General features: G+C 43.3%; 1 protein-coding gene across 1 annotated transcript in view; it reads left to right on the forward strand.

Annotated features, from left to right (window-relative positions):
- Positions 1-24506, forward strand: part of rgs7b (regulator of G protein signaling 7b) — a 143567-nt gene that overhangs the window by 39333 nt on the left and 79728 nt on the right. Inside the window, exons 3-4 of the mRNA XM_042317120.1 lie at positions 5091-5187; positions 13992-14042. Coding sequence (XP_042173054.1) covers positions 5091-5187; positions 13992-14042 — 148 coding nt within the window. The remainder of the gene's footprint in view (positions 1-5090; positions 5188-13991; positions 14043-24506) is intronic.

Below are 24506 nucleotides of genomic sequence, written 5' to 3' on the forward strand. Positions count from 1 at the left end.
GTCTTACGGAGCCACTCCTTAGTTGCCTTGGAATGTGTTTCGGGTCATTGTCATGCTGGAAGACCCAGCCACAACCCATCTTCAATGCTCTTACTGGGGGAAGGAGGTTGATGGCCAAGATCTTGCGATACATGGCCCCATCCATCCTCCCCTCAATATGGTACAGTCATCCTGTCCCCTTTGCAGAAAGCATCCCCAAAGAATGATGTTTCCACCTCCATGCTTCACAGTTGGGATCGTGTTCTTGGGGTTGTACTTATCCTTCTTCTTTCTCCAAACACGACTAGTGGAGTTTAGACCAAAATGCTCTATTTTTGTCTCAACAGACCACATGACCTTCTCCCATTCCTCCTCTGGATCATCCAGAATGTCATTGGCAAACTTCAGACGGGCCTGGACATGCGCTGGCTTGAGCAGGGGGACCTTGCGTGCGCTGCAGGATTTTAATCCATGACGGCGTAGTGTTACTAATGGTTTTCTTTGAGACTGTGGTCCCAGCTCTCTTCAGGTCATTAACCAGGTTCTGCTGTGTAGTTCTGGGCTGATCCCTCACCTTCCTCATGATCATTGATGCCCCATGAGGTGAGATCTTGCATGGAGCCCCGGACCAAGGGTAATTGACCGTCATCTTGAACTTCTTCCGTTTTGTAATAATTGCGCCAACAGTTGTTGCCTTCTCACCAAGCTGCTTGCCTATTGTCCTGTAGCCCATCCCAGCCTTGTGCAGGTCTACAATTTTATCCCTGATGCCCTTACACAGCTCTCTGGTCTTGGCCATTGTGGAGAGGTTGGAGTCTGTTTGATTGAGTGTGTGGACAAGTGTTAACAGGTGTAGTTAATATAGGTAATGAGTGGAGAACAGGAGGGGTTCTTAAAGAAAAACTAACAGGTCTGTGAGAGTTGGAATTCTAACTGGTTGGTAGGTGATCAAATACTTATGTCATGCAATAAAATGCAAATGAATTACTTAAAAATCATACATGGGATTTTCTGGGTTTTTGTTTTAGATTCCATCTCTCACAGTTGAAGTGTACCTATGATAAAACATTACAGACCTCTACATACTTTGTAAGTAGGAAAACCTGCAAAATTGTCAGTGTATCAAATACTTGTTCTCCCCACTGTATATATATATATATATATTGTATATATATATAGATATATATATATATATCTCCCCCATATATATATATATATATTGTCTTGATGCCAGCTGTAACAAACCAGTTTCCTTGATGAAAGTGTTTTGTGGTTGTACAGTATCCTCAAACAATAGCATGGTATTGTTTCACTCGGATAGCTACTGTATGTTGGACACTGCAGTTAGATTAACTATCATTTAGGCTTTCTGATGATATAAGGCATGTCAATGTCCCGGAAAGTTGGCTGTTGTTTACAACACCATTCTTGTCACATATCACATATTGAGCAGCAACTGCCCCGATTTTGGGACTCTGTACCTGTAGAGGTTAACGAAGTTAGCTCCTTGACTCTCTGTCAATCAGAGAAGATTACTGCTGCAACAAACATTTGGCTCTATGATGGGTTTTTGGGTGGGTAGGGAGGCGAGAGATGAGTGAACGAGAGGAGGGGGAGAGAGAGAGAGAGAGAGAGGAGTGAATGACAGGAGGGAAAGAGAGAGAGGAGGGAGAGAGAGGAGATTATGAGGGAGAGGGAGATCAGGGAGTGAGAGGAGAGTTAGAGGGGGGAGAAGGAAAAGAAGAAGAGGAGGGAGGGAAATTAGGAAGGGGATGGATGGAGAGGTGAGGAGGAGAGGTGAGGAGGAGAGGAGAGGATTAGAGGAGGAGAGGAGAGGAGAGGAGGAGAGCAGAAGAGAGAATGAGGAGATGGATAGAGAATGGAGCCTGTATCCATCTGGCTGCCAAGCCCCTCCAGGAGAGAGCCAGGGGGAGGGATCCTCCTGATCCAAATGTCATCCCTGTTTTGGGATTATCCTGCATTTCCTGTCACTGATCTCTCCCTCTCTCTCTCTGTTATCTTTCTCAAACCCCCTGTTTACTGTATTCTGCCAGGGAATTCTAAAATACTTCTGGTTGATGGGTAGTTGTGAAAATCTGAAATAAAAAGTTATGAGCCATATACTGTAGCTTCCTCTGGGTATGGGGTGGTCCCTTGATATGGGGGGGGGTACCTGGGTATGGAGTGGTCCCTGGGTATGGAGTGGTCCCTGGGTATGGGGTGGTCCCTGGGTATGGGGTGGTCCCTGGGTATGGGGTGGTCCCTGGGTATGGGGTGGTCCCTGTATGGGGTGGTCTCTGGGTATGGGGTGGTCCCTGGGTTTGGGGTGGGCCCTGGGTATGGAGTGGTCCCTGGGTATGGAGTGGTATCTGGGTATGGGGTGGTATATGGGTATGGAGTGGTCCCTGGGTATGGGGTGGTATCTGGGTATGGGGGTATATGGTTATGGAGTGGTATCTGGGTATGGGGTGGTATATGGTTATGGAGTGGTATCTGGGTATGGGTGGTCCCTGTTTGGGGTGGTATCTGGGTATGGGGTGGTCCCTGGGTATGGGGTGGTCCCTGGGTATGGAGTGGTCCCTGTTTGGGGTGGTATCTGGGTATGGGGTGGCCTCTGGGTATGGGGTGGTCCCTGGGTATGGGGTGGCCTCTGGGGGGTGGTATCTGGGTATGGGGTGGTATATGGTTATGGAGTGGTATCTGGGTATGGAGTGGTCCCTGTTTGGGGTGGTATCTGGGTATGGGGTGGTCCCTGGGTATGGGGTGGTCCCTGGGGGGTGGTCCCCTGGGTATGGGGTGGTATCTGGGTATGGGGTCCTCTGGTTTGGGGTGGTATCTGGGTATGGGGGGTCCCTGTATGGGGTGTTTGCCTCTGGGTATGGGGTGGTCCCTGGGGTGGTCCCTGGGTATGGGGTGGCCTCTGGGTATGGGGTGGTATCTGGGTATGGGGTGGTATCTGGGTATGGGGTGGTATCTGGGTATGGGGTGGTCCCTGGGTATGGGGTGGTATCTGGGTATGGGGTGGTCCCTGGTATCTGGGTATGGAGTGGTCCCTGTTTGGGGTGGTATCTGGGTATGGGGTGGTATCTGGGTATGGGGTGGTATCTGGGGTGGTATCTGGGGGGTGGTCCCTGGGTATGGAGTGGTCCCTGTTTGGGGTGGTATCTGGGTATGGGTGGTATCTGGGTATGGGGTGGTATCTGGGTATGGGGTGGTATCTGGGTATGGGGTGGTATCTGGGTATGGGGGGGTGGTATCTGGGTATGGAGTGGTATCTGGGTTTGGGGTGGGGGTGGTATCTGGGTATGGGGTGGTATATGGGTATGGGGGGTATATGGGTATGGGGTGGTATCTGGGTATGGGGTGGTATCTGGGTATGGGGTGGTATCTGGGTATGGGGTGGTATCTGGGTATGGGGTGGTATATGGGTATGGGGTGGTATCTGGGTATGGGGTGGTATCTGGGTATGGGGTGGTATCTGGGTATGGGGTGGTATCTGGGTATGGGGTGGTATCTGGGTATGGGGTGGTATCTGGGTATGGGGTGGTATCTGGGTATGGGGTGGTATCTGGGTATGGGGTGGTATCTGGGTATGGGGTGGTATCTGGGTATGGGGTGGTATCTGGGTATGGGGTGGTATCTGGGGGGTATCTGGGTATGGGGTGGTATCTGGGTATGGGGTGGTATCTGGGTATGGGGTGGTATCTGGGTATGGGGTGGTATCTGGGTATGGGGGGTATGGGGTGGTATCTGGGTATGGGGTGGTATCTGGGTATGGGGTGGTCCCTGTTTGGGGTGGTATCTGGGTATGGGGTGGCCTCTGGGTATGGGGTGGTATCTGGGTATGGGGTGGCCTCTGGGTATGGGGTGGTATCTGGGTATGGGGTGGTCCCTGTTTGGGGTGGTATCTGGGTATGGGGTGGTATCTGGGTATGGGGTGGTACCTGTTTGGGGTGGTCTCTGGGTATGGGGTGGTATCTGGGTATGGGGTGGTATCTGGGTATGGGGTGGTCCCTGTTTGGGTTGGTATATGGGTATGGGGTTGTATATGGGTATGGGGTGGTATGGGGTGGTATCTGGGTATGGGGTGGTATCTGGGTATGGGGTGGTCTGGGTATGGGGTGGTATCTGGGTATGGGGTGGTATCTGGGTATGGGGTGGTATCTGGGTATGGGGTGGTATCTGGGTATGGGGTGGTATCTGGGTATGGGGTGGTATCTGGGTATGGGGTGGTATCTGGGGGGTATCTGGGGGGTGGTATCTGGGTATGGGTGGTATCTGGGTATGGGGTGGTATCTGGGTATGGGGTGGTATCTGGGTATGGGGTGGTATCTGGGTATGGGGTGGTATCTGGGTATGGGGTGGTATCTGGGTATGTGGTGGTATCTGGGTATGGGGTGGTATCTGGGTATGGGGTGGTATGGGGAAGAAAACAGAAACATTTACTGAACTTGATATGGCTCAACTTACCCCAAGGCAAACATTTTGACTATATTAGCCTACACAGCTACAAGGCTGCACTTTCATACTATATTTAGGACCTCATATTGAAGCTAATAGAGGCCCCAACTGATGTTTATAATTATGTTAAAATGATCTACTTGGGTTTAGATACAAGCATAATAAAACCTCTAACACAATAAAATCATTTGACTTGGTGAAAATCTGTTGTTTTAGACCTAACTTGCTGGTCACTTTTTCCATGTGGTTTCATCCTTCAGACTCCATGAACTGATGACCTCTTCCTGCATATTTGGTCACATGATTCATTTGTGTTTCCTAGGAACAATGGTGACTAAACCTCCCCCTTTGGTTCAACTTCCCCCTTTGGCTCAACCCCCCCCTTTGGTTCAACTTCCCCCCCCTTTGTTTCACCTTCCCCCTTTGGTTCACCTTCCCCCTTTGGTTCACCTTCCCCCTTTGGTTCACCTTCCCCTTTGGTTCAACTTCCCCCTTTGGCTCAACTTCCCCCCCTTTGGTTCACCTTCCCCCTTTGGTTCACCTTCCCTCTTTGGCTCAACTTCCCCCTTTGGTTCAACTTCCCCCACTCTCCCCTGAGTATTGATGCTGCTGATTGAGCTTTTCCTTCAACCATCTCCTTTCTTTTCCAGATGGAAGATGTCATCGCTCATATGCAAGATGAGACAAATGGAATTCCTGTCCGCACAGTCAAGAGTTTTTTATCTAAAATCCCAAGTGTTTTTTCAGGTAAGATACATTTTTTTATAGTTACAGTAAAAAGATGTGTGTGTGTTTGAGAGAGTGAGAGCGAAAGAAAGATATATATATATATATATATATATATATATATAAGGTTGAAGTCGGAAATTTACATACACTGAGGTTGGAGTCATTAAAACTCATTTTCAACCACGCCACAAATTTCTTGTCAACAAACTATAGTTTTGGCAAGTCGGTTCGGACATCTACTTTGTGCAGGACACAAGTCATTTTTCCAACGGTTCAGACAGATTATTTCACATCTACTTTGTGCAGGACACAAGTCATTTTTCCAACGCTAATTGACATAATTTGAGTCAAGAGGTTACCTTTATTTCAACCATTCAAAAGCCTCTTTTTGAACATGGGAAAATCAAAAGAAATTCAGAAAAACATTTTGACCTCCACAAGTCCACTGAGCAATTTAAAAATGTGATGAAAGAAATACAAGCTGAAATAAATCATTCTCTCTACTATTATTCTGACATTTCACATTCTTAAAATAAAGTGGTGATCGTAGCTGACCTAAGACAGGGAATTTCCAGTAGGATTAAATGTCAGGAATTTTGAAAAACTGATTTTTAATGTATTTGGCTTAGGTGTATGTAAACTTCCGACTTCAACTCTATATGTATATATTTATAGAGAGGAAAAATAGATGGAGGCAGAGAGAGAGAAAGACCGGTTACATGACTGTCTGGGAAGAATGGGCAGATCAGACTGATGGGGGGGGAGAGGGGGTGACAGTAACCAGGCGCTCTCTCTCCCACAGAGAAGAGAGGGGGAGTTGCTGGATGGTCACCCTTCACACCCTGCTGTAAATCTCTAGAGGGGGAGTTGCTGGATGGTCACCCTTCACACCCTGCTGTAAATCCTAAGAGGGGGAGAATTTTGAAAAACTGGATGGTCACCCTTCACACCCTGCTGTAAATCTCTAGATGGGGGGAGTTGCTGGATGGTCACCCTTCACACCCTGCTGTAAATCTCTAGAGAGGGGAGTTGCTGGATGGTCACCCTTCACACCCTGCTGTAAATCTCTAGAGGGGGAGTTGCTGGATGGTCACCCTTCACACCCTGCTGTAAATCTCTAGAGGGGGAGTTGCTGGATGGTCACCCTTCACACCCTGCTGTAAATCTCTAGAGGAGGAAACTTTCTCTCTCTACCCTTCAGTATTGGAATCAGAAGGTCTTTTTCTCGAGAGAGACTTTCGCCAAAAACTCTAACGTCCAAAAAGGGAACTTTGGAACAACATGTCTAACATCTGAATATGGGATATGGTCAGTTGGGACCTAAAGAATAATAATGTTTTTCATTTTGTGATGTTATTAACTGTATGAACCAAATACTGTAACTTAACACCCCCTCTAGCTGTTAAGTTTCCATCCCCATGTTGGATGTAGGAGTCATAAGACAGAACTTATAATCATATCCTTTGCACATTAAATAGCCATGCCCTGAATGAGGTCAGAGAGCTTGTCAGAGTGATGGAATTGCCCTTTTTGACCAGAGTGCTTAAAAGGACTGACTAAGAATTTACATACCAGACCAGAAGATGTGAGACCGTGGTCCACACGTTGAAATGGTTAAAACTCTGAAATTCTCAACCTCAACACTAGATGAGAAGATAACCTCACCTACCAGACCAGGAAACGTGGAGTGTTCGCTCCATGTGGGAAATGGTTGAAACAACACGAGGTGAAGAAGATGAACTCACCAAACTATACCCGAACATGAACAGGCTGCAGCTGTCCATGTAAAGGTGTTCAAACTCTGAATATCCATATGGGCTAAGAACAAGTTCTGAACAAAAACAGCCCATTGGAGACCGGACAACTAAGAAGAAGGACATTGTGACATCTGCTGGACAACCAGAATATGTACAAGTGGCCGGGGTGAGGCCAACAGAACCCCCTTTCAAGAAGGTTTGGTTTCAACAGAGATAGATGATGAACAACGGTATTCAAACACGTAAATACATTCATTGCTTCTTATTACCAAAACGGGCGGCGGTTGGTGAGAAAAAGGTATATGATTAATGTAAAGACAGTCCTAGAATGTTTCCACGATAAATGTCACTTTTTCTCTATGTATGTGTATTCTGTGTTATTATTTAGTTAGTTAGTAAATAGATAATTAAAACAATTTGCATAGTACTGAATGATGTGCAAAGGTTGGGGTTCTTGCAGATCCAAGAAGGTTACGACTGTTCAGAATGAGGCTGATATGAGGTAATGATTAATAAGTGACTGTAATCGATATAACATATATCTTCTAGAGTTTAATTTTGGAGATGCTAACTCGTTAAACAATTTATTCCGTGTTGCCCCCAAATCCCTAATGAGTTAAATGTTTCATTTAATTGGGTAACAATTAAACATAGTGGATTCAATAAATAACAGTCATCAGGTTAATGTACGTCACTTCACAGCATACTAACCTCAACATTAAAACCTTCCAAATCCAAATTCCATACCTAAAACCTTGATTTTGAACGAAATTACCTGAATGGACTGGTGGAGCTGGACGGCTGTCTGAGAGAGCTGGCTGCTCTATGGACTGGTGGAGATGGACGGCTGTCTGAGGGAGATGGCTGCTCTATGGACTGATGGAGATGGACGGCTGTCTGAGGGAGATGGCTGCTGAATGGACTGGTGGAGATGGACGGCTGTCTGAGGGAGATGGCTGCTGAATGGACTGGTGGAGATGGACGGCTGTCTGAGGGAGATGGCTGCTGAATGGACTGGTGGAGATGGACGGCTGTCTGAGGGAGATGGCTGCTGAATGGACTGGTGGAGATGGACGGCTGTCTGAGGGAGATGGCTGCTCTATGGACTGGTGGAGATGGACGGCTGTCTGAGGGAGATGGCTGCTGAATGGACTGGTGGAGATGGACGGCTGTCTGAGGGAGATGGCTGCTCTATGGACTGGTGGAGATGGACGGCTGTCTGAGGGAGATGGCTGCTGAATGGACTGGTGGAGATGGACGGCTGTCTGAGGGAGATGGCTGCTGAATGGACTGGTTCAACAGACCATCAGTAGGTAATAACAGATCAACAGACCATCAGTAGGTAATAGCAGATCAATAGATCATCAGTAGTTAATAATAGTTCAACAGTAGCAGACCATCAGTAGGTAATAACAGATCAACAGTAGCAGACCATCAGTAGGTAATAACAGATCAACAGTAGCAGACCATCAGTAGGTAATAACAGATCAACAGTAACAGACTATCAGTAGGTAATAACAGATCAACAGTAACAGACTATCAGTAGGTAATAACAGATCAATAGACCATCAGTAGGTAATAACAGATCAATAGACCATCAGTCAGCCCATATTGACGCTCTGACACACAAACAACTATTCTGCTTATGTTGACGCTGTCTGTTCTTCACACACCTGGTGTGTGTCCTGCGTCATGAGGGTTGAGATGACAGCCCAGTGTCTGTCACCTGGTGTGTGTCCTGTTACATGAGGGTTGATAAGGCTGTAATTAAAGTCTAGTGCCTCTTCTGTTACTATAGTGATGTCCCAAATGGTACCCTGTTCCCTTTGTAGAGCACTTCTGTTGACCAGGGCCCTATTCCCTATATAGAACACTACTGTTGACCAGAGCCCTATTCCCTATATAGAACACTCATGTTGATCAGAGCACAGTAGGGCACTACATAGGAAATAGGGTGCCATTTGAAACACAGCCTGTTTTATTCTCCTGTCCAGATCTGCCCAGGTTCTGTAATAACAATGAGTCCTGTTTTACCTTCCCGGTATATAATGATGACATACTGGAGGAGCTGTTAGTAGTGCTGTCCATGGTGTTGAATCGAGCCTTGATTCTGGTAGCAGCTACTGTCAATACTGTAGGAGCTTTTAGTAGTGCTGTCCATGGTGCTGAATGGAGCCTTGATTCTGGTAGCAGCTACTGTCAATACTGTAGGAGCTTTTAGTAGTGCTGTCCATGGTGCTGAATGGAGCCTCGATTCTGGTAGCAGCTACTATCAAAACTGTAGGAGCTGCTAGTAGTGCTGTCCATGGTGCTGAATTGAGCCTTGATTCTGGTAGCAGCTACTGTCAATACTGTAGGAGCTGTTAGTAGTGCTGTCCATGGTGTTGAATCGAGCCTTGATTCTGGTAGCAGCTACTGTCAATACTGTAGGAGCTTTTAGTAGTGCTGTCCATGGTGCTGAATGGAGCCTCGATTCTGGTAGCAGCTACTATCAAAACTGTAGGAGCTGTTAGTAGTGCTGTCCATGGTGTTGAATCGAGCCTTGATTCTGGTAGCAGCTACTGTCAATACTGTAGGAGCTGTTAGTAGTGCTGTCCATGGTGTTGAATCGAGCCTTGATTCTGGTAGCAGCTACTGTCAATACTGTAGGAGCTGTTAGTAGTGCTGTCCATGGTGTTGAATCGAGCCTTGATTCTGGTAGCAGCTACTGTCAATACTGTAGGAGCTGTTAGTAGTGCTGTCCATGGTGTTGAATCGAGCCTTGATTCTGGTAGCAGCTACTGTCAATACTGTAGGAGCTGTTAGTAGTGCTGTCCATGGCGCTGAATGGAGCCTCGATTCTGGTAGCAGCTACTATCAAAACTGTAGGAGCTGTTAGTAGTGCTGTCCATGGTGCTGAATGGAGACTTTTATATTAGAATCATATGGGTCTATTAGAATCCTATGGGTCCATAGAGAGTCTGTTAGAATCCTATGGGTCCATAGAGAGTCTGTTAGAATCATATGGGTTTATAGAGGGTCTATTAGAATCTTATGGGTCCATAGAGGGTCTATTAGAATCTTATGGGCCTTTTAGAATCATATGGGTCCATAGAGGGTCTATTAGAATCTTATGGATCCATAGAGTGTTTATGACAATAATATCGGTCTATAGAATGTCTATTAGAATCACATGGGTCTATAGAGGGTCTGTTAAGATTCCATGGGTCCGTAGAGTGTTTGTGTGTGTGCATCTCTACAGTATATGTTTATGGTATTTAGATTGGTCCAGGTTTGTATTCCAGGCCTTGGATTTTATGTTGGCAAGGCCTAGCTTTTTGTTCACTGTGAAATTACATTGTAAAAAAAATGCTCCATAGAATTTACACTGATTGTATGTCATTTTATTTGATAAGCTCACCGTGATTAAAGGCATTCAGGGAAATATAGGCCCTTGACTTGTTTATCCAAACACAGCAGTTGGCTTTGTGTGTTCTGTATTCTAATCTACATTCTATTGTTGTCTCTGCAGATTGACTGTCTGCCTCGCTTTTTAATTTATTCTGTAATGTTGTCTCTGCAGATTGACTGTCAGACTTGCTTTTTAATTTATTCTGTAATGTTGTCTCTGCAGATTGACTGTCTCGCTTTTTAATTTATTCTAATGTAGTCTCTGCAGATTGACTCTGTCTCGCTTTTTAATTTATTCTAATGTAGTCTCTGCAGATTGACTCTGTCTTGCTTTTTAATTTATTCTAATGTTGTCTCTGCAGATTGACTCTGTCTCGCTTTTTAATTTATTCTAATGTAGTCTCTGCAGATTGACTGTCTGTCTTGCTTTTTAATTTATTCTGTAATGTTGTCTCTGCAGATTGACTCTCAGACTTGCTTTTTAATTTATTCTGTAATGTAGTCTCTGTAGATTGACTCTCAGACTTGCTTTATTCTGTCTGGTCCTTTAGAAATGGATTGGATTGGGGAGCGGTGAACATAAACTGGTAGGAGATTTGCTGCAGTAAGGAAAGGAGAACTGTGGCGATGTTTCAGACTCACATCTCCTTTAGATATGCATGTAACAATATACTGTAGATGAGAAGGGACATTTATCTAAAGTTATTTCAATAGGTTGTTTTTTCCACTCACATGTTTTTGTTGAGTGTTTTGTCTTGAAGAAGCAGAATGTTGAGTGTTTTGTCTTGAAGAAGCAGAATGTTGAGTGTTTATGTTTTGTCTTGAAGAAGCAGAATGTTGAGTGTTTTGTCTTGAAGAAGCAGAATGTTGAGTGTTTTGTCTTGAAGAAGCAGAATGTTGAGTGTTTTGTCTTGAAGAAGCAGAATGTTGAGTGTTTTGTCTTGCAGAAGCAGAATGTTGAGTGTTTTATGTTTTGTCTTGAAGAAGCAGAATGTTGAGTGTTTTGTTTTGTCTTGTAAGAAGCAGAATGTTGAGTGTTTTGTCTTGTCTTGTAAGAAGCAGAATGTTGAGTGTTTTGTCTTGAAGAAGCAGAATGTTGAGTGTTTTATGTTTTGTCTTGTAGAAGCAGAATGTTGAGTGTTTTATGTTTTGTCTTGAAGAAGCAGAATGTTGAGTGTTTTATGTTTTGTCTTGTAGAAGCAGAATGTTGAGTGTTTTATGTTTTGTCTTGAAGAAGCAGAATGTTGAGTGTTTTATGTTTTGTCTTGTAGAAGCAGAATGTTGAGTGTTTTATGTTTTGTCTTGAAGAAGCAGAATGTTGAGTGTTTTATGTTTTGTCTTGAAGAAGCAGAATGTTGAGTGTTTTATGTTTTGTCTTGAAGAAGCAGAATGTTGAGTGTTTTATGTTTTGTCTTGAAGAAGCAGAATGTTGAGTGTTTTATGTTTTGTCTTGAAGAAGCAGAATGTTGAGTGTTTTATGTTTTGTCTTGAAGAAGCAGAATGTTGAGTGTTTTATGTTTTGTCTTGAAGAAGCAGAATGTTGAGTGTTTTGCCTTGAAGAAGCAGAATGTTGAGTGTTTTGTCTTGAAGAAGCAGAATGTTGAGTGTTTTATGTTTTGTCTTGAAGAAGCAGAATGTTGAGTGTTTTATGTTTTGTCTTGAAGAAGCAGAATGTTGAGTGTTTTATGTTTTGTCTTGCAGAAGCAGAATGTTGAGTGTTTTGTCTTGCAGAAGCAGAATGTTGAGTGTTTTGTCTTGCAGAAGCAGAATGTTGAGTGTTTTATGTTTTGCAGAAGCAGACTGTTGAGTGTTTTGTCTTGCAGAATGTTGAGTGTTTTATGTTTTGCAGAAGCAGACTGTTGAGTGTTTTATGTTTTGTCTTGAAGAAGCAGAATGTTGAGTGTTTTGTCTTGCAGAAGCAGAATGTTGAGTGTTTTGTCTTGCAGAAGCAGAATGTTGAGTGTTTTATGTTTTGCAGAAGCAGACTGTTGAGTGTTTTGTCTTGCAGAATGTTGAGTGTTTTATGTTTTGCAGAAGCAGACTGTTGAGTGTTTTATGTTTTGTCTTGAAGAAGCAGAATGTTGAGTGTTTTGTCTTGTAGAAGCAGAATGTTGAGTGTTTTGTCTTGCAGAAGCAGAATGTTGAGTGTTTTGTCTTGCAGAAGCAGAATGTTGAGTGTTTTATGTTTTGTCTTGAAGAAGCAGAATGTTGAGTGTTTTTTGTCTTGCAGAAGCAGAATGTTGAGTGTTTTGTTTTGTCTTGCAGAATGTTGAGTGTTTTATGTTTTGTCTTTAGAAGCAGAATGTTGAGTGTTTTATGTTTTGTCTTGTAGAAGCAGAATGTTGAGTGTTTTGTTTTGTCTTGCAGAAGCAGAATGTTGAGTGTTTTGTTTTGTCTTGTAGAAGCAGAATGTTGAGTGTTTTGTCTTGTAGAAGCAGAATGTTGAGTGTTTTGTTTTACAGAAGCAGAATGTTGAGTGTTTTGTGTTTTGTCTTGCAGAAGCAGAATGTTGAGTGTTTTATGTTTTGTCTTGCAGAAGCAGAATGTTGAGTGTTTTATGTTTTTTGTCTTGTTTTGAAGCAGCAGAATGTTGAGTGTTTTATGTTTTGTCTTGAAGAAGCAGAATGTTGAGTGTTTTATGTTTTGTCTTGAAGAGTGTTATGTTTTGTCTTGCAGAAGCAGAATGTTGAGTGTTTTGGTAGAAGCAGAATGTTGAGTGTTTTGTCTTGCAGAAGCAGAATGTTGAGTGTTTTGTCTTGCAGAAGCAGAATGTTGAGTGTTTTGTCTTGCAGAAGCAGAATGTTGAGTGTTTTATGTTTTGTCTTGCAGAAGCAGAATGTTGAGTGTTTTATGTTTTGTTTTGCAGAAGCAGAATGTTGAGTGTTTTGTCTTGCAGAAGCAGAATGTTGAGTGTTTTGTTTTGTCTTGCAGAAGCAGAATGTTGAGTGTTTTGTTTTGTCTTGTAGAAGCAGAATGTTGAGTGTTTGTCTTACAGAAGCAGAATGTTGAGTGTTTTGTCTTGTCTTGCAGTAGCAGAATGTTGAGTGTTTTATGTTTTGTTTTGCAGAAGCAGAATGTTGAGTGTTTTATGTTTTGTCTTGAAGAAGCAGAATGTTGAATATTTTGTCTTGTAGAAGCAGAATGTTGAGTGTTTTATGTTTTGTCTTGCAGAAGCAGACTGTTGAGTGTTTTATGTTTTGTCTTGAAGAAGCAGAATGTTGAATGTTTTGTCTTGCAGAATGTTGAGTGTTTTATGTTTTGTCTTGAAGAAGCAGAATGTTGAGTGTTGTGTTTTGTCTTGCAGAAGCAGACTGTTGAGTGTTGTGTTTTGTCTTGCAGTAGCAGAATGTTGAGTGTTTTGTTTTGTCTTGAAGAAGCAGAATGATGAGTGTTTTATGTTTTGTCTTGAAGAAGCAGAATGTTGAGTGTTTTATGTTTTGTCTTGAAGAAGCAGAATGTTGAGTGTTTTATGTTTTGTCTTGAAGAAGCAGAATGTTGAGTGTTTTGTCTTGCAGAAGCAGAATGTTGAGTGTTTTGTCTTGCAGAAGCAGAATGTTGAGTGTTTTGTCTTGCAGAAGCAGAATGTTGAGTGTTTTGTCTTGCAGAAGCAGAATGTTGAGTGTTTTGTTTTGTCTTGCAGAAGCAGAATGTTGAGTGTTTTGTTTTGTCTTGCAGGTTCTGACATTGTACAGTGGATGATCAAAAACCTGAACATTGATGATCAAGGTAAGATTTATTTGATGTTATTTACATTCAATGTGTCTGTTTTTGTTGTTGACGTATCATTGAAAATGTCAACAACTCAACTGTTCTTTAAATAATGTTTTGGTTTTCCTAATGAAGGATGTAAATGATTCAAACTCTACTTTCCTAGAAAATCCAGAATGTTCCAACAGCCATTGAAATACATGATTTTGTTTCCTCTGAAATGCTTCAGATTTTATTTTACACTCAATGCGATTTGATTTCAGTGCCATCATGTTACGGTTTTCTTTCTCCTCTTCGTTTGAAGAGGAGGTGTAGCAGCGATCGGACCAAAATGCAGCGTGGTTAATTCGATACATCTTTAATGAAGATGAAACATGAACAATACAAAAACAATAAACGTAACGTGAAAACCTATACAGCCTATCTGGTGCAAACTAACACAGAGACAGGAACAATCACCCATGAAACACTCAAAGAATATGGCTGCCTAAATATGGTTCCCAATCAGAGACAACGGAAAACACCTGCCTCTGATTGAGAACCACTTCAGGCAACCATAGACTTTTCTAGATAACCCCACTATACCACAATCCCAAAACCTACAAAACAACCACAAGACAAAACACACCACATAATTAACCCATGTCACACCCTGGCCTGACCAAAATAATAAAGAAAACACAAAATACTAAGACCAGGGCGTGACACATCAGCTCAATAGTCTTGACTTTTTGTATCAATAGTCCTGACTTGTTGTATCAATAGTATTGACTTGTGGTATCAATAGTCTTGCCTTTTTGTATCAATGTCATTTGCTCAATAACTTTGACTTGTATCAATAGTCCTGACTTGTTGTATCAATAGTATTGACTTGTTGAATCAATGCCATTAGCTCAATAGTCTTGATTTGTTGTATCAATAGTATTGACTTGTGGTATCAATAGTATTGACTTGTGGTATCAATAGTCTTGCCTTTTTGTATCAATGTCATTTGCTCAATAACTTTGACTTGTATCAATAGTCCTGACTTGTTGTATCAATAGTATTGACTTGTTGAATCAATGCCATTAGCTCAATAGTCCTGACTTGTGGTATCAATAGTCTTGACTTGTATCAATAGTCTTGACTTGTTGTATCAATAGTCTTGACCTGTGGTATCAATGGTCTTGACCTGTGGTATCAATGGTCTTGACTTGTGTGAGTAGTCTTGACTTGTTGTATCAATAGTAGTGCATCATTGCGTTTCTGAACACCTCTAATGGCCATGTCCTGCATTCTGGAGCTCAACATGGCTTTATAAACCACATTTCCATCCATAGATTTTATGGAGTAAAGTCAGACAGTATAAAACAACATTACGACACACAGGATGTTTTGGTTCTATTGTATGAATACAGCTGGGATGGAAACAGGACGTTTTGGTTCTATTGTATAAATACAGCTGTGATGGAAACAGGACGTTTTGGTTCTATTGTATGAATACAGCTGGGATGGAAACAGGACGTTTGGTTCTATTGTATAAATACAGCTGGGATGGAAACAGGACGTTTTTGGTTCTGGGATGGAAACAGGACGTTTTGTATGAATACAGCTGGGATGGAAACAGGACGTTTTGGTTCTATTGTATAAATGCTGGGATACGTTTTGGTTCTATTGTAATACAATACAGCTGTGATGGCGTTTTGGTTCTATTGGAGCTGGATGGAAACAGGATGTTTTGGTTCTATTGTATGAATACAGCTGGGATGGAAACAGGACGTTTTGGTTCTATTGTATAAAAAAACAATAGACAATTTGTTGGTTTTTCATGGCAGGATCTTTTTGTCACGCGATGATACGGTGTGTGATCCTCCCACTACGACTCAGGAAACCATGTAGTTTATTAGGCTACAGATGAAATCGATTATGATGAACTTCACAGGGTGGTGAAAGTGTATGGTGATGAACTTGATGCTCCTTTCCAATACACATCGAGGGTCTTATTCTGGTGACGTGATGATCGATGCTTGGCTGCTGTTTGACAAATAAAATATTGTTGCTCTTATCTGTAATAATCTCATCAAGTACACTAGCATAGCTGCAGAGCTATATATGTGAGCTGTTGGCTAGAGTGCACATGCCAAGAACAGAGAAGACATATTTTCAATTCAACGCTGCAGTTTGTGATAAAACTATCGGTAGAGTTGAAAATGCAATGGAAACACATTAAACATTTGATTTTTATTCGGTACATAAAAACTTCAGCCCAATAACCGTTTCCTACAATTCCCTCCCCTCAAACTCCATTTCCTCTAATCCCCCTTGCCTCCCCTCAAACTCCTTTTCCTCTAATCCCCCTCCCCTCAAACTCCATTTCCTCCTACCCCCTCCCCTCTAATCCCCCTCCCCTCAAATTCCATTTCCTCTAATCCCCCTCCCCTCTAATCCCCCTCCCCTCAAACTCCATTTCCTCCTACCCCTCCCCTCTAATCCCCTTCCCCTCAAACTCCATTTCCTCTAATCCCCCCCCTCCTCCCCCTCACTCCCGTTCCTCCTACCCCCCCCCCCTCTAATCCCCCTCCCCTCTAATCCCCCTCCTCAAACTCATTTTCCTCTAATCCCCCTCCCCTCAAACTCCATTTCCTCTAATCCCCCTCCCCTCACTCCCGTTCCTCCTGCCTCCTCCCCTCTAATCCCCCTCCCCTCTAATCCCCCTCCCCTCAAACTCCATTTCCTCTAATCCCCCTCCCCTCTAATCCCCCTCCCCTCAAACTCCATTTCCTCTAATCCCCCTCCCCTCTAATCCCCCTCCCCTCAAACTCCATTTCCTCTAATCCCCCTCCCCTCAAACCCCCCTCCCCTCAAACTCCATTGCCTCAAACTCCATTTCCTCTCATCCTCTTCTCCTCAAACTCCCGCTCTCCTTGAGTGACTCCTCTCCAGCTGAGCGATGAGCCCCTGAGCGATGAGCCCCTCTGCAGTCCCCTGGCACCTGGTCTGCCTAGCACAGCATCCCAGCTCCCAGCCATCAGCCCAGCACATGGCAGCTCCCAGCTGTGGACAGAGTAGAGGCTGAACCCCTCAAACCATGACCCTTCGTTTGATGAGCTTTAGAGCAGAGACTGGAGGGACAGAGGGGGAGGGGAGGACAGCTCGGAAAGCCTTCTCACTGGTGGGAGGGGATGCTGGCTTTGAAGTGTTGCAGGAGGATAAAAAACACTGTGTGAGCAAAATGCCACTCATTTCTGATGTAGCACTCTTCTTTCCCTTTCACTAGGCCATCATGATGCTAGTAACCATATGCAAATACAACTGGACTCTAACGAAGGTTCAACCTCAAATGGTTAATTGGCTTTTTACCAATTTACCGTACAACAGACCACGTATTCACCCTGCGCACCCTAATTGACAAACAAACAAACCAAAACAAAGGCAAAGTCTTCTCATGCTTTGTTAATTTCAAAAAAAGCTTTGACTCAGTTTGGCATCAGGGTCACCGATACAAATTGATGGAAAGTGGTGTTGGGGGAAAACATACGACATTATAAAATTCATGTACACAAACAACAAGTGTGTGGTTAAAATTGGCTAAAAACACACACATTTCTTCCCACAGGGCCGTGGGGTGAGACAGGAATGCAGCTTAAGCCCCACCCTCTTCAATATATATATTGGCAAGGCACTACAACAGTCTGCAGCACCCGGCCTCAACCTACTAGAAACTGAAGTCAAATGTCTACTGTTTGCTGATGATCTGGTTCTTCTGTCCCCAACCAAGGAGGGCGTACAGTAGCACCTAGATCTTCTGCACAGATTCTGTCAGACCTGGGCCCTGACAGTAAATCTGACAGTAAATTTTGGAACACCAAAATAATGGTGTTCCAAAAAGTTGCCAGGACCAGTTGCCAGGACCACAAATACAAATTCCATCTAGACACCGTAGCCCCAGAGCACATAAACTATTCCTCTGAGAAGTTCCCTAAGCAAGCTGGTCCTGGGGCTCTGTTCACAAAAAGACCCCACAGAGCCCCAGAACAGCAACACAATTAGACCCAACCAAATCATGAGAAAACAAGCAGAATGTTGAGTGTTTTATGTTTTGTCTTGTAGAAGCAGAATGTTGAGTGTTTTATGTTTTGTCTTGTAGAAGCAGAATGTTGAGTGTTATGTTTTGTCTTGAAGAAGCAGAATGTTGAGTGTTTTATGTTTTGTCTTGAAGAAGCAGAATGTTGAGTGTTTTGCCTTGAAGAAGCAGAATGTTGAGTGTTTTGTCTTGAAGAAGCAGAATGTTGAGTGTTTTATGTTTTGTCTTGAAGAAGCAGAATGTTGAGTGTTTTATGTTTTGTCTTGAAGAAGCAGAATGTTGAGTGTTTTATGTTTTGTCTTGCAGAAGCAGAATGTTGAGTCTTTTGTCTTGCAGAAGCAGAATGTTGAGTGTTTTGTCTTGCAGAAGCAGAATGTTGAGTGTTTTGTCTTGCAGAATGTTGAGTGTTTTATGTTTTGCAGAAGCAGACTGTTGAGTGTTTTATGTTTTGTCTTGAAGAAGGAGAATGTTGAGTGTTTTGTCTTGCAGAAGCAGAATGTTGAGTGTTTTGTCTTGCAGAAGCAGAATGTTGAGTGTTTTATGTTTTGCAGAAGCAGACTGTTGAGTGTTTTATGTTTTGTCTTGAAGAAGCAGAATGTTGAGTGTTTTGTCTTGTAGAAGCAGAATGTTGAGTGTTTTGTCTTGCAGAAGCAGAATGTTGAGTGTTTTGTCTTGCAGAAGCAGAATGTTGAGTGTTTTATGTTTTGTTTTGCAGAAGCAGAATGTTGAGTGTTTTGTCTTGCAGAAGCAGAATGTTGAGTGTTTTGTTTTGTCTTGCAGAAGCAGAATGTTGAGTGTTTTATGTTTTGTCTTGTAGTAGCAGAATGTTGAGTGTTTTGTTTTGTCTTGCAGAAGCAGAATGTTGAGTGTTTTGTTTTGTCTTGTAGAAGCAGAATGTTGAGTGTTTTGTCTTGTAGAAGCAGAATGTTGAGTGTTTTGTTTTATCTTGCAGAAGCAGAATGTTGAGTGTTTTGTTTTGTCTTGCAGAAGCAGAATGTTGAGTGTTTTATGTTTTGTCTTACAGAAGCAGAATGTTGAGTGTTTTATGTTTTGTCTTGTAGAAGCAGAATGTTGAGTGTTTTATGTTTTGTCTTGAAGAAGCAGAATGTTGAGTGTTTTATGTTTTGTCTTGAAGAAGCAGAATGTTGAGTGTTATGTTTTGTCTTGCAGAAGCAGAATGTTGAGTGTTTTGTCTTGTAGAAGCAGAATGTTGAGTGTTTTGTCTTGCAGAAGCAGAATGTTGAGTGTTTTGTCTTGCAGAAGCAGAATGTTGAGTGTTTTGTCTTGCAGAAGCAGAATGTTGAGTGTTTTATGTTTTGTCTTGCAGAAGCAGAATGTTGAGTGTTTTATGTTTTGTTTTGCAGAAGCAGAATGTTGAGTGTTTTGTCTTGTCTTGTCAGAAGCAGAATGTTGAGTGTTTTGTTTTGTCTTGCAGAAGCAGAATGTTGAGTGTTTTGTTTTGTCTTGTAGAAGCAGTGAGTGTTTTGTCTTGTCTTACAGAAGCAGAATGTTGAGTGTTTTATGTTTTGTTTTGCAGAAGCAGAATGTTGAGTGTTTTATGTTTTGTCTTGAAGAAGCAGAATGTTGAATATTTTGTCTTGTAGAAGCAGAATGTTGAGTGTTTTATGTTTTGTCTTGCAGAAGCAGACTGTTGAGTGTTTTATGTTTTGTCTTGAAGAAGCAGAATGTTGAATGTTTTGTCTTGCAGAATGTTGAGTGTTTTATGTTTTGTCTTGAAGAAGCAGAATGTTGAATGTTTTGTCTTGCAGAATGTTGAGTGTTTTATGTTTTGTCTTGAAGAAGCAGAATGTTGAGTGTTGTGTTTTGTCTTGCAGAAGCAGACTGTTGAGTGTTGTGTTTTGTCTTGCAGTAGCAGAATGTTGATGTTTTGTCTTGCAGAAGCAGAATGTTGAGTGTTTTATGTTTTGTCTTGCAGAAGCAGAATGTTGAGTGTTTTATGTTTTGTTTTGCAGAAGCAGAATGTTGAGTGTTTAAGACATTTAGTTAGCTAGCTACGGAAACAATTAACCATAATCCCAACTCATGATGTTACTACCTTGCATGAATCTGCAGATAGCTAACCTACCAGGTCCAATGTTAGCTAGCTAACATTAGGCTTTAACTAGTCAAGCAAATGGCTCTGAGATACGAATAATAAGATCATGCACGTAACATTAGCTAGCAGGCCAGCTAAAGTCAGCTAGCTAACAGTACACTTTATCTTGAAATGAAAAGACTATGACAAAATTATAAACGTGTAATATCTGAAAATGAAGCTAGCTAGACTATCTTACCCGTAACATAATGGATGGATGTGTGTCCTGTCGGTTGCCATGGTTGCCCTTAGTTTGAAGATGTAATCCAGAGACAGGTGTTTTACTCAAATTCCACTATTTAAAAACTCGGTCCTCCAGAAAGTGGAAAACGACACTTATGCAGTTATACATTTTTTTTTTAAAGTCATGTTAGAACGGATTACTTAAACATACTGACCTGCTCAAATAGACAGAAGCGTGCTATATGGCAGACCAATCCAAACTCATCTCAGCACACTCATTGTCTCAGCCAATCATAGCCAGTCTCTCAGCATGTCCAGCCCACTCTAAACCAACTAGGCTTGTAATTTAGCAATCGTATTCATATTTACAGATGACATACAAGTTTGTTATTAAGGCACATGAAAGTTCACGTTCGAGAAGGCATGTCTGCTAAAAAAGTTTTCGTTCAAATGGCTCTTCTGTGAAGTAGTGACCTGCGACATACGCCTAGTTCCCTGAAACAAGACACATTTTTCCCTCAGATTACACAGACCCACAAAGAATTTGAAAAACAAATCCAATTTTGATCAACTCCCATATCTATTGGGTGAAATACCACTGTGTGCCATCACAGCAGCAAGATTTGTGACCTGTTGCCACAAGAAAAGGGCAACCAGTGCAGTACAAACACCATCTCTCCACAGGAGAATAAGAGGGATAGAGAGAGAATCTGTAGCTCATCTGTGTGTGTGTGCCATTATTTGTGAGACCAGCCTTACGCTGACGTACTGGTCTAATGAAGGCAGACATCAAACACTTGACATTTAAAACCTTCAGCCTTTAAATCTTCCCAGGTGAGATCAGTTTTTTTCTACGGTTTAAATTAAAGGCTTTTCCCCCCCTCTGTCGATGATCTTTACATCACATTAAAACTAGACTTTGTAATTCAAGATGGTAATGATTCAACTTCATAAACTCTGGCTGTTGGTTTTCCCTCCGAGCCATGATGGAACAACTGAACCAAATGGTTCTATTCCCTTTATAGTGCAAGATTTTTAAATTTGTTTTCGTACTTTTCCCCTTTTTTCTCCCCAATTAGTAGTTACAGTCTTGTCCCATAACTGCAATTTCCCTACGGACCCGGAAAAATGACCCTGCAAAGCCGCACTACTTCTCAATGTGTCGGAGGAAACACTGTACAGCTGGCAACCGAAGTCAGCGTGCATGCGCCCGGCCCACCACAAGAAGTCGCTAGAGCGCGATGGGACAAGGACATCCCGGCCGGCCAAACCCTCCCCTAACCTGGGCCAATTGTGTGCCGCCTCATGGGTCTCCCGGTCACGGCCGGCTGTGACACAGCCTGGGATCGAACCCGTGTCTTTAGTGACGCGATGCAGTGCCTTAGAACGCTGGGGCCCTGGCTTTGAACAGGTCTAAACTGCTTCCTCTACTACCTCTTCATTGTCTTCAATGACACCTGGATCAAGGCTGTGTGATTCGTCACCTGGATCAAGGCTGTGTGATTCGTCACCTGGATCAAGGCTGTGTGATTCGTCACCTGGGTCAAGGCTGTGTGATTCGTCACCTGGATCAAGGCTGTGTGATTCGTCACCTGGATCAAGGCTGTGTGATTCGTCACCTGGATCAAGGCTGTGTGATTTGACACCTGGGTCAAGGCTGTGTGATTTGACACCTCGGTCAAGGCTGTATGTTTCGTTGCAAAGTGCCTTCAGAACACAAGAGACTGTGCTGATGTCACTCATCATACTTATGTGACACATAGTCCTTCATGACTGCTGCAGTGTAAGAGTTAAGGTCACCTACCTATCTGGCATCCAGTCAGTCAGCATGATTACGTCCTCGCTCGTTTATAGGCTTTGTGGGTGAGACCTTGGATTGACCTTGAGGGGTTTAGATGGTAAAATTTGGTAAAACATCCTCTTGTGAAAACATTTCACAGTTTTCTTAGAACGGGTGATGACACACGTGAGTCAATCCTAAGCAGCATCGCCTTCAGAATGTTTAGCTTCTGGGGAAATGCATGGAACCTAGGTCACATTACAGACAACTGATAGAACGAGTTGTAGGATTGTCTGCCCCGCAGCAGCAGGTGTAGGCACGAGGAGAGGAGAGGAGAGGAGAGGAGAGGAGAGGAGAGAGGAGAGGAGAGGAGAGGAGGAGGAGAGAGAGGAGAGGAGGATGGACGTGAGTCTGTCGCAGCCAGTCAAGGTCACCTAGTCAGATCAGTCACATCATTACACCTGGGGGTAACAGTAATAAATGGAAGAAGTTCCTTTGTTCTCTCTATGAAAACTCACTCTCTCTTATACTCTGGCCATGAGGAGAGAACTCATCTAGGAATTTATGACCTGCCTAACAGAGTCTGGTGTAGGGGGAAGAGAGAGGAGGATGGTGTTCGCTGTACCCAAAGAGGGTCACGTCATGACACCCTGAATAGTAAACTGTCATGGTCAAAACATTGATAAAATAGTAGCTAAGATGGGGAGACGTCTGTCTATAATAAAGCGCTACTCTACCTTCTTAACAACACTATCAACAAGGCAGGTCCTACAGGCCCTAGTTTCTACCTTCTTAACAGCACTATCAACAAGGCAGGTCCTACAGGTCCTAGTTTCTACCTTCTTAACAGCACTATCAACAAGGCAGGTCCTACAGGCCCTAGTTTCTACCTTCTTAACAGCACTATCAACAAGGCAGGTCCTACAGGTCCTAGTTTCTACCTTCTTAACAGCACTATCAACAAGGCAGGTCCTACAGGCCCTAGTTTCTACCTTCTTAACAACACTATCAACAAGGCAGGTCCTACAGGCCCTAGTTTTGTCACACCTGGACTACTGTTCAGTCATGTGGTCAGGTGCCACAAAGAGGGACTTGTGAAAATTGCAGTTGGCTCAGAACAGGGCAGCACGGCTGGCCCTTAGATGTACACGGAGAGCTAACATTAATAATATACATGTCAATCTCTCATGGCTCAAAGTGGAAGAGAGATTGACTTCATCACTACTTGTATTTGGAGAGGTATTGAATGCACCAAGCTGTCTGTTTAAACTACTGGCACACAGCTCGGATACCCAACATACCCCATAAGACATGCCACCAGAGGTCTGTTTAAACTACTGGCACATAGCTCAGACACCCAGTCATACCCCATAAGACATGCCACCAGAGGTCTCTTCACAGTCCCCAAGTCCAGAACAGACTATGGGAGGCTCACAGTACTACATAGAGCCATGACTACATGGAACTCTATTCAACACCAAATAACTCATGCAAGCAGTAAAATGAATATGTTAATATATTAATATGTGTTGCAGTAAAATTAGATTTAAAAAACAAAAGGCAGAGAAGCGCAGTGGTCAAAGGCATCGCAGTGCTTGATTCAACACTACAGACCTGGGTTTGATCCCAGGCTGTGGCACAACCGGCCGCGACCAGGATTCCCATAGGGTGGCGCACAATTGGCCCAGCGTTGTCCGGGTTAGGTAGAGGTTTTGGCCGAGGGGGCTTCACTTGACTCATTGCGCTCTAGCGACTCCTTGTGGTGGGCCAGCTTCCTGCAGGCTGACTCGGTCGTCTGTGTTTCCTCCGGAACATTCCTCCAACACACTAGCTCCAGTTTAAGCTGGCGGGTGTGGTTTGACGGGTCAAGTATCGGAGGATGCATAACTCGACCTTCGCCTCTCTCGAGCACGTTGGGGAGTTGCAGTGATGAGGCAAGATCGCAATTGGATATCACAGAATTGGGGTAGACAAAAGGAGTCAAATACAAACAAACAGAAAAATCTGATAAAAATACACCTTATGGAACAGTGAGATCTGTGAAGCAACACAAACATAGGCACAGATACATGCACACACACACAATAACATACACACTATACAAACATGTAGACACAGACTTTGTGTTGTAGATATGTGGTAGTAGAGTAGGGGCCTGAGGGAACACAGTGTGTTGTAGAGTAGGGGTCTGAGGGAACACAGTGTGTTGTAGAGTAGGGGTCTGAGGGAACACAGTGTGTTGTAGAGTAGGGGCCTGAGGGAACACAGTGTGTTGTAGAGTAGGGGTCTGAGGGAACACAGTGTGTTGTAGAGTAGGGGTCTGAGGGAACACAGTGTGTTGTAGAGTAGGGGTCTGAGGGA

Source organism: Oncorhynchus tshawytscha, unplaced genomic scaffold (genome assembly GCF_018296145.1).
Source record: "Oncorhynchus tshawytscha isolate Ot180627B unplaced genomic scaffold, Otsh_v2.0 Un_contig_4162_pilon_pilon, whole genome shotgun sequence".
Classification (NCBI taxonomy): Eukaryota; Metazoa; Chordata; class Actinopteri; order Salmoniformes; family Salmonidae; genus Oncorhynchus; species Oncorhynchus tshawytscha.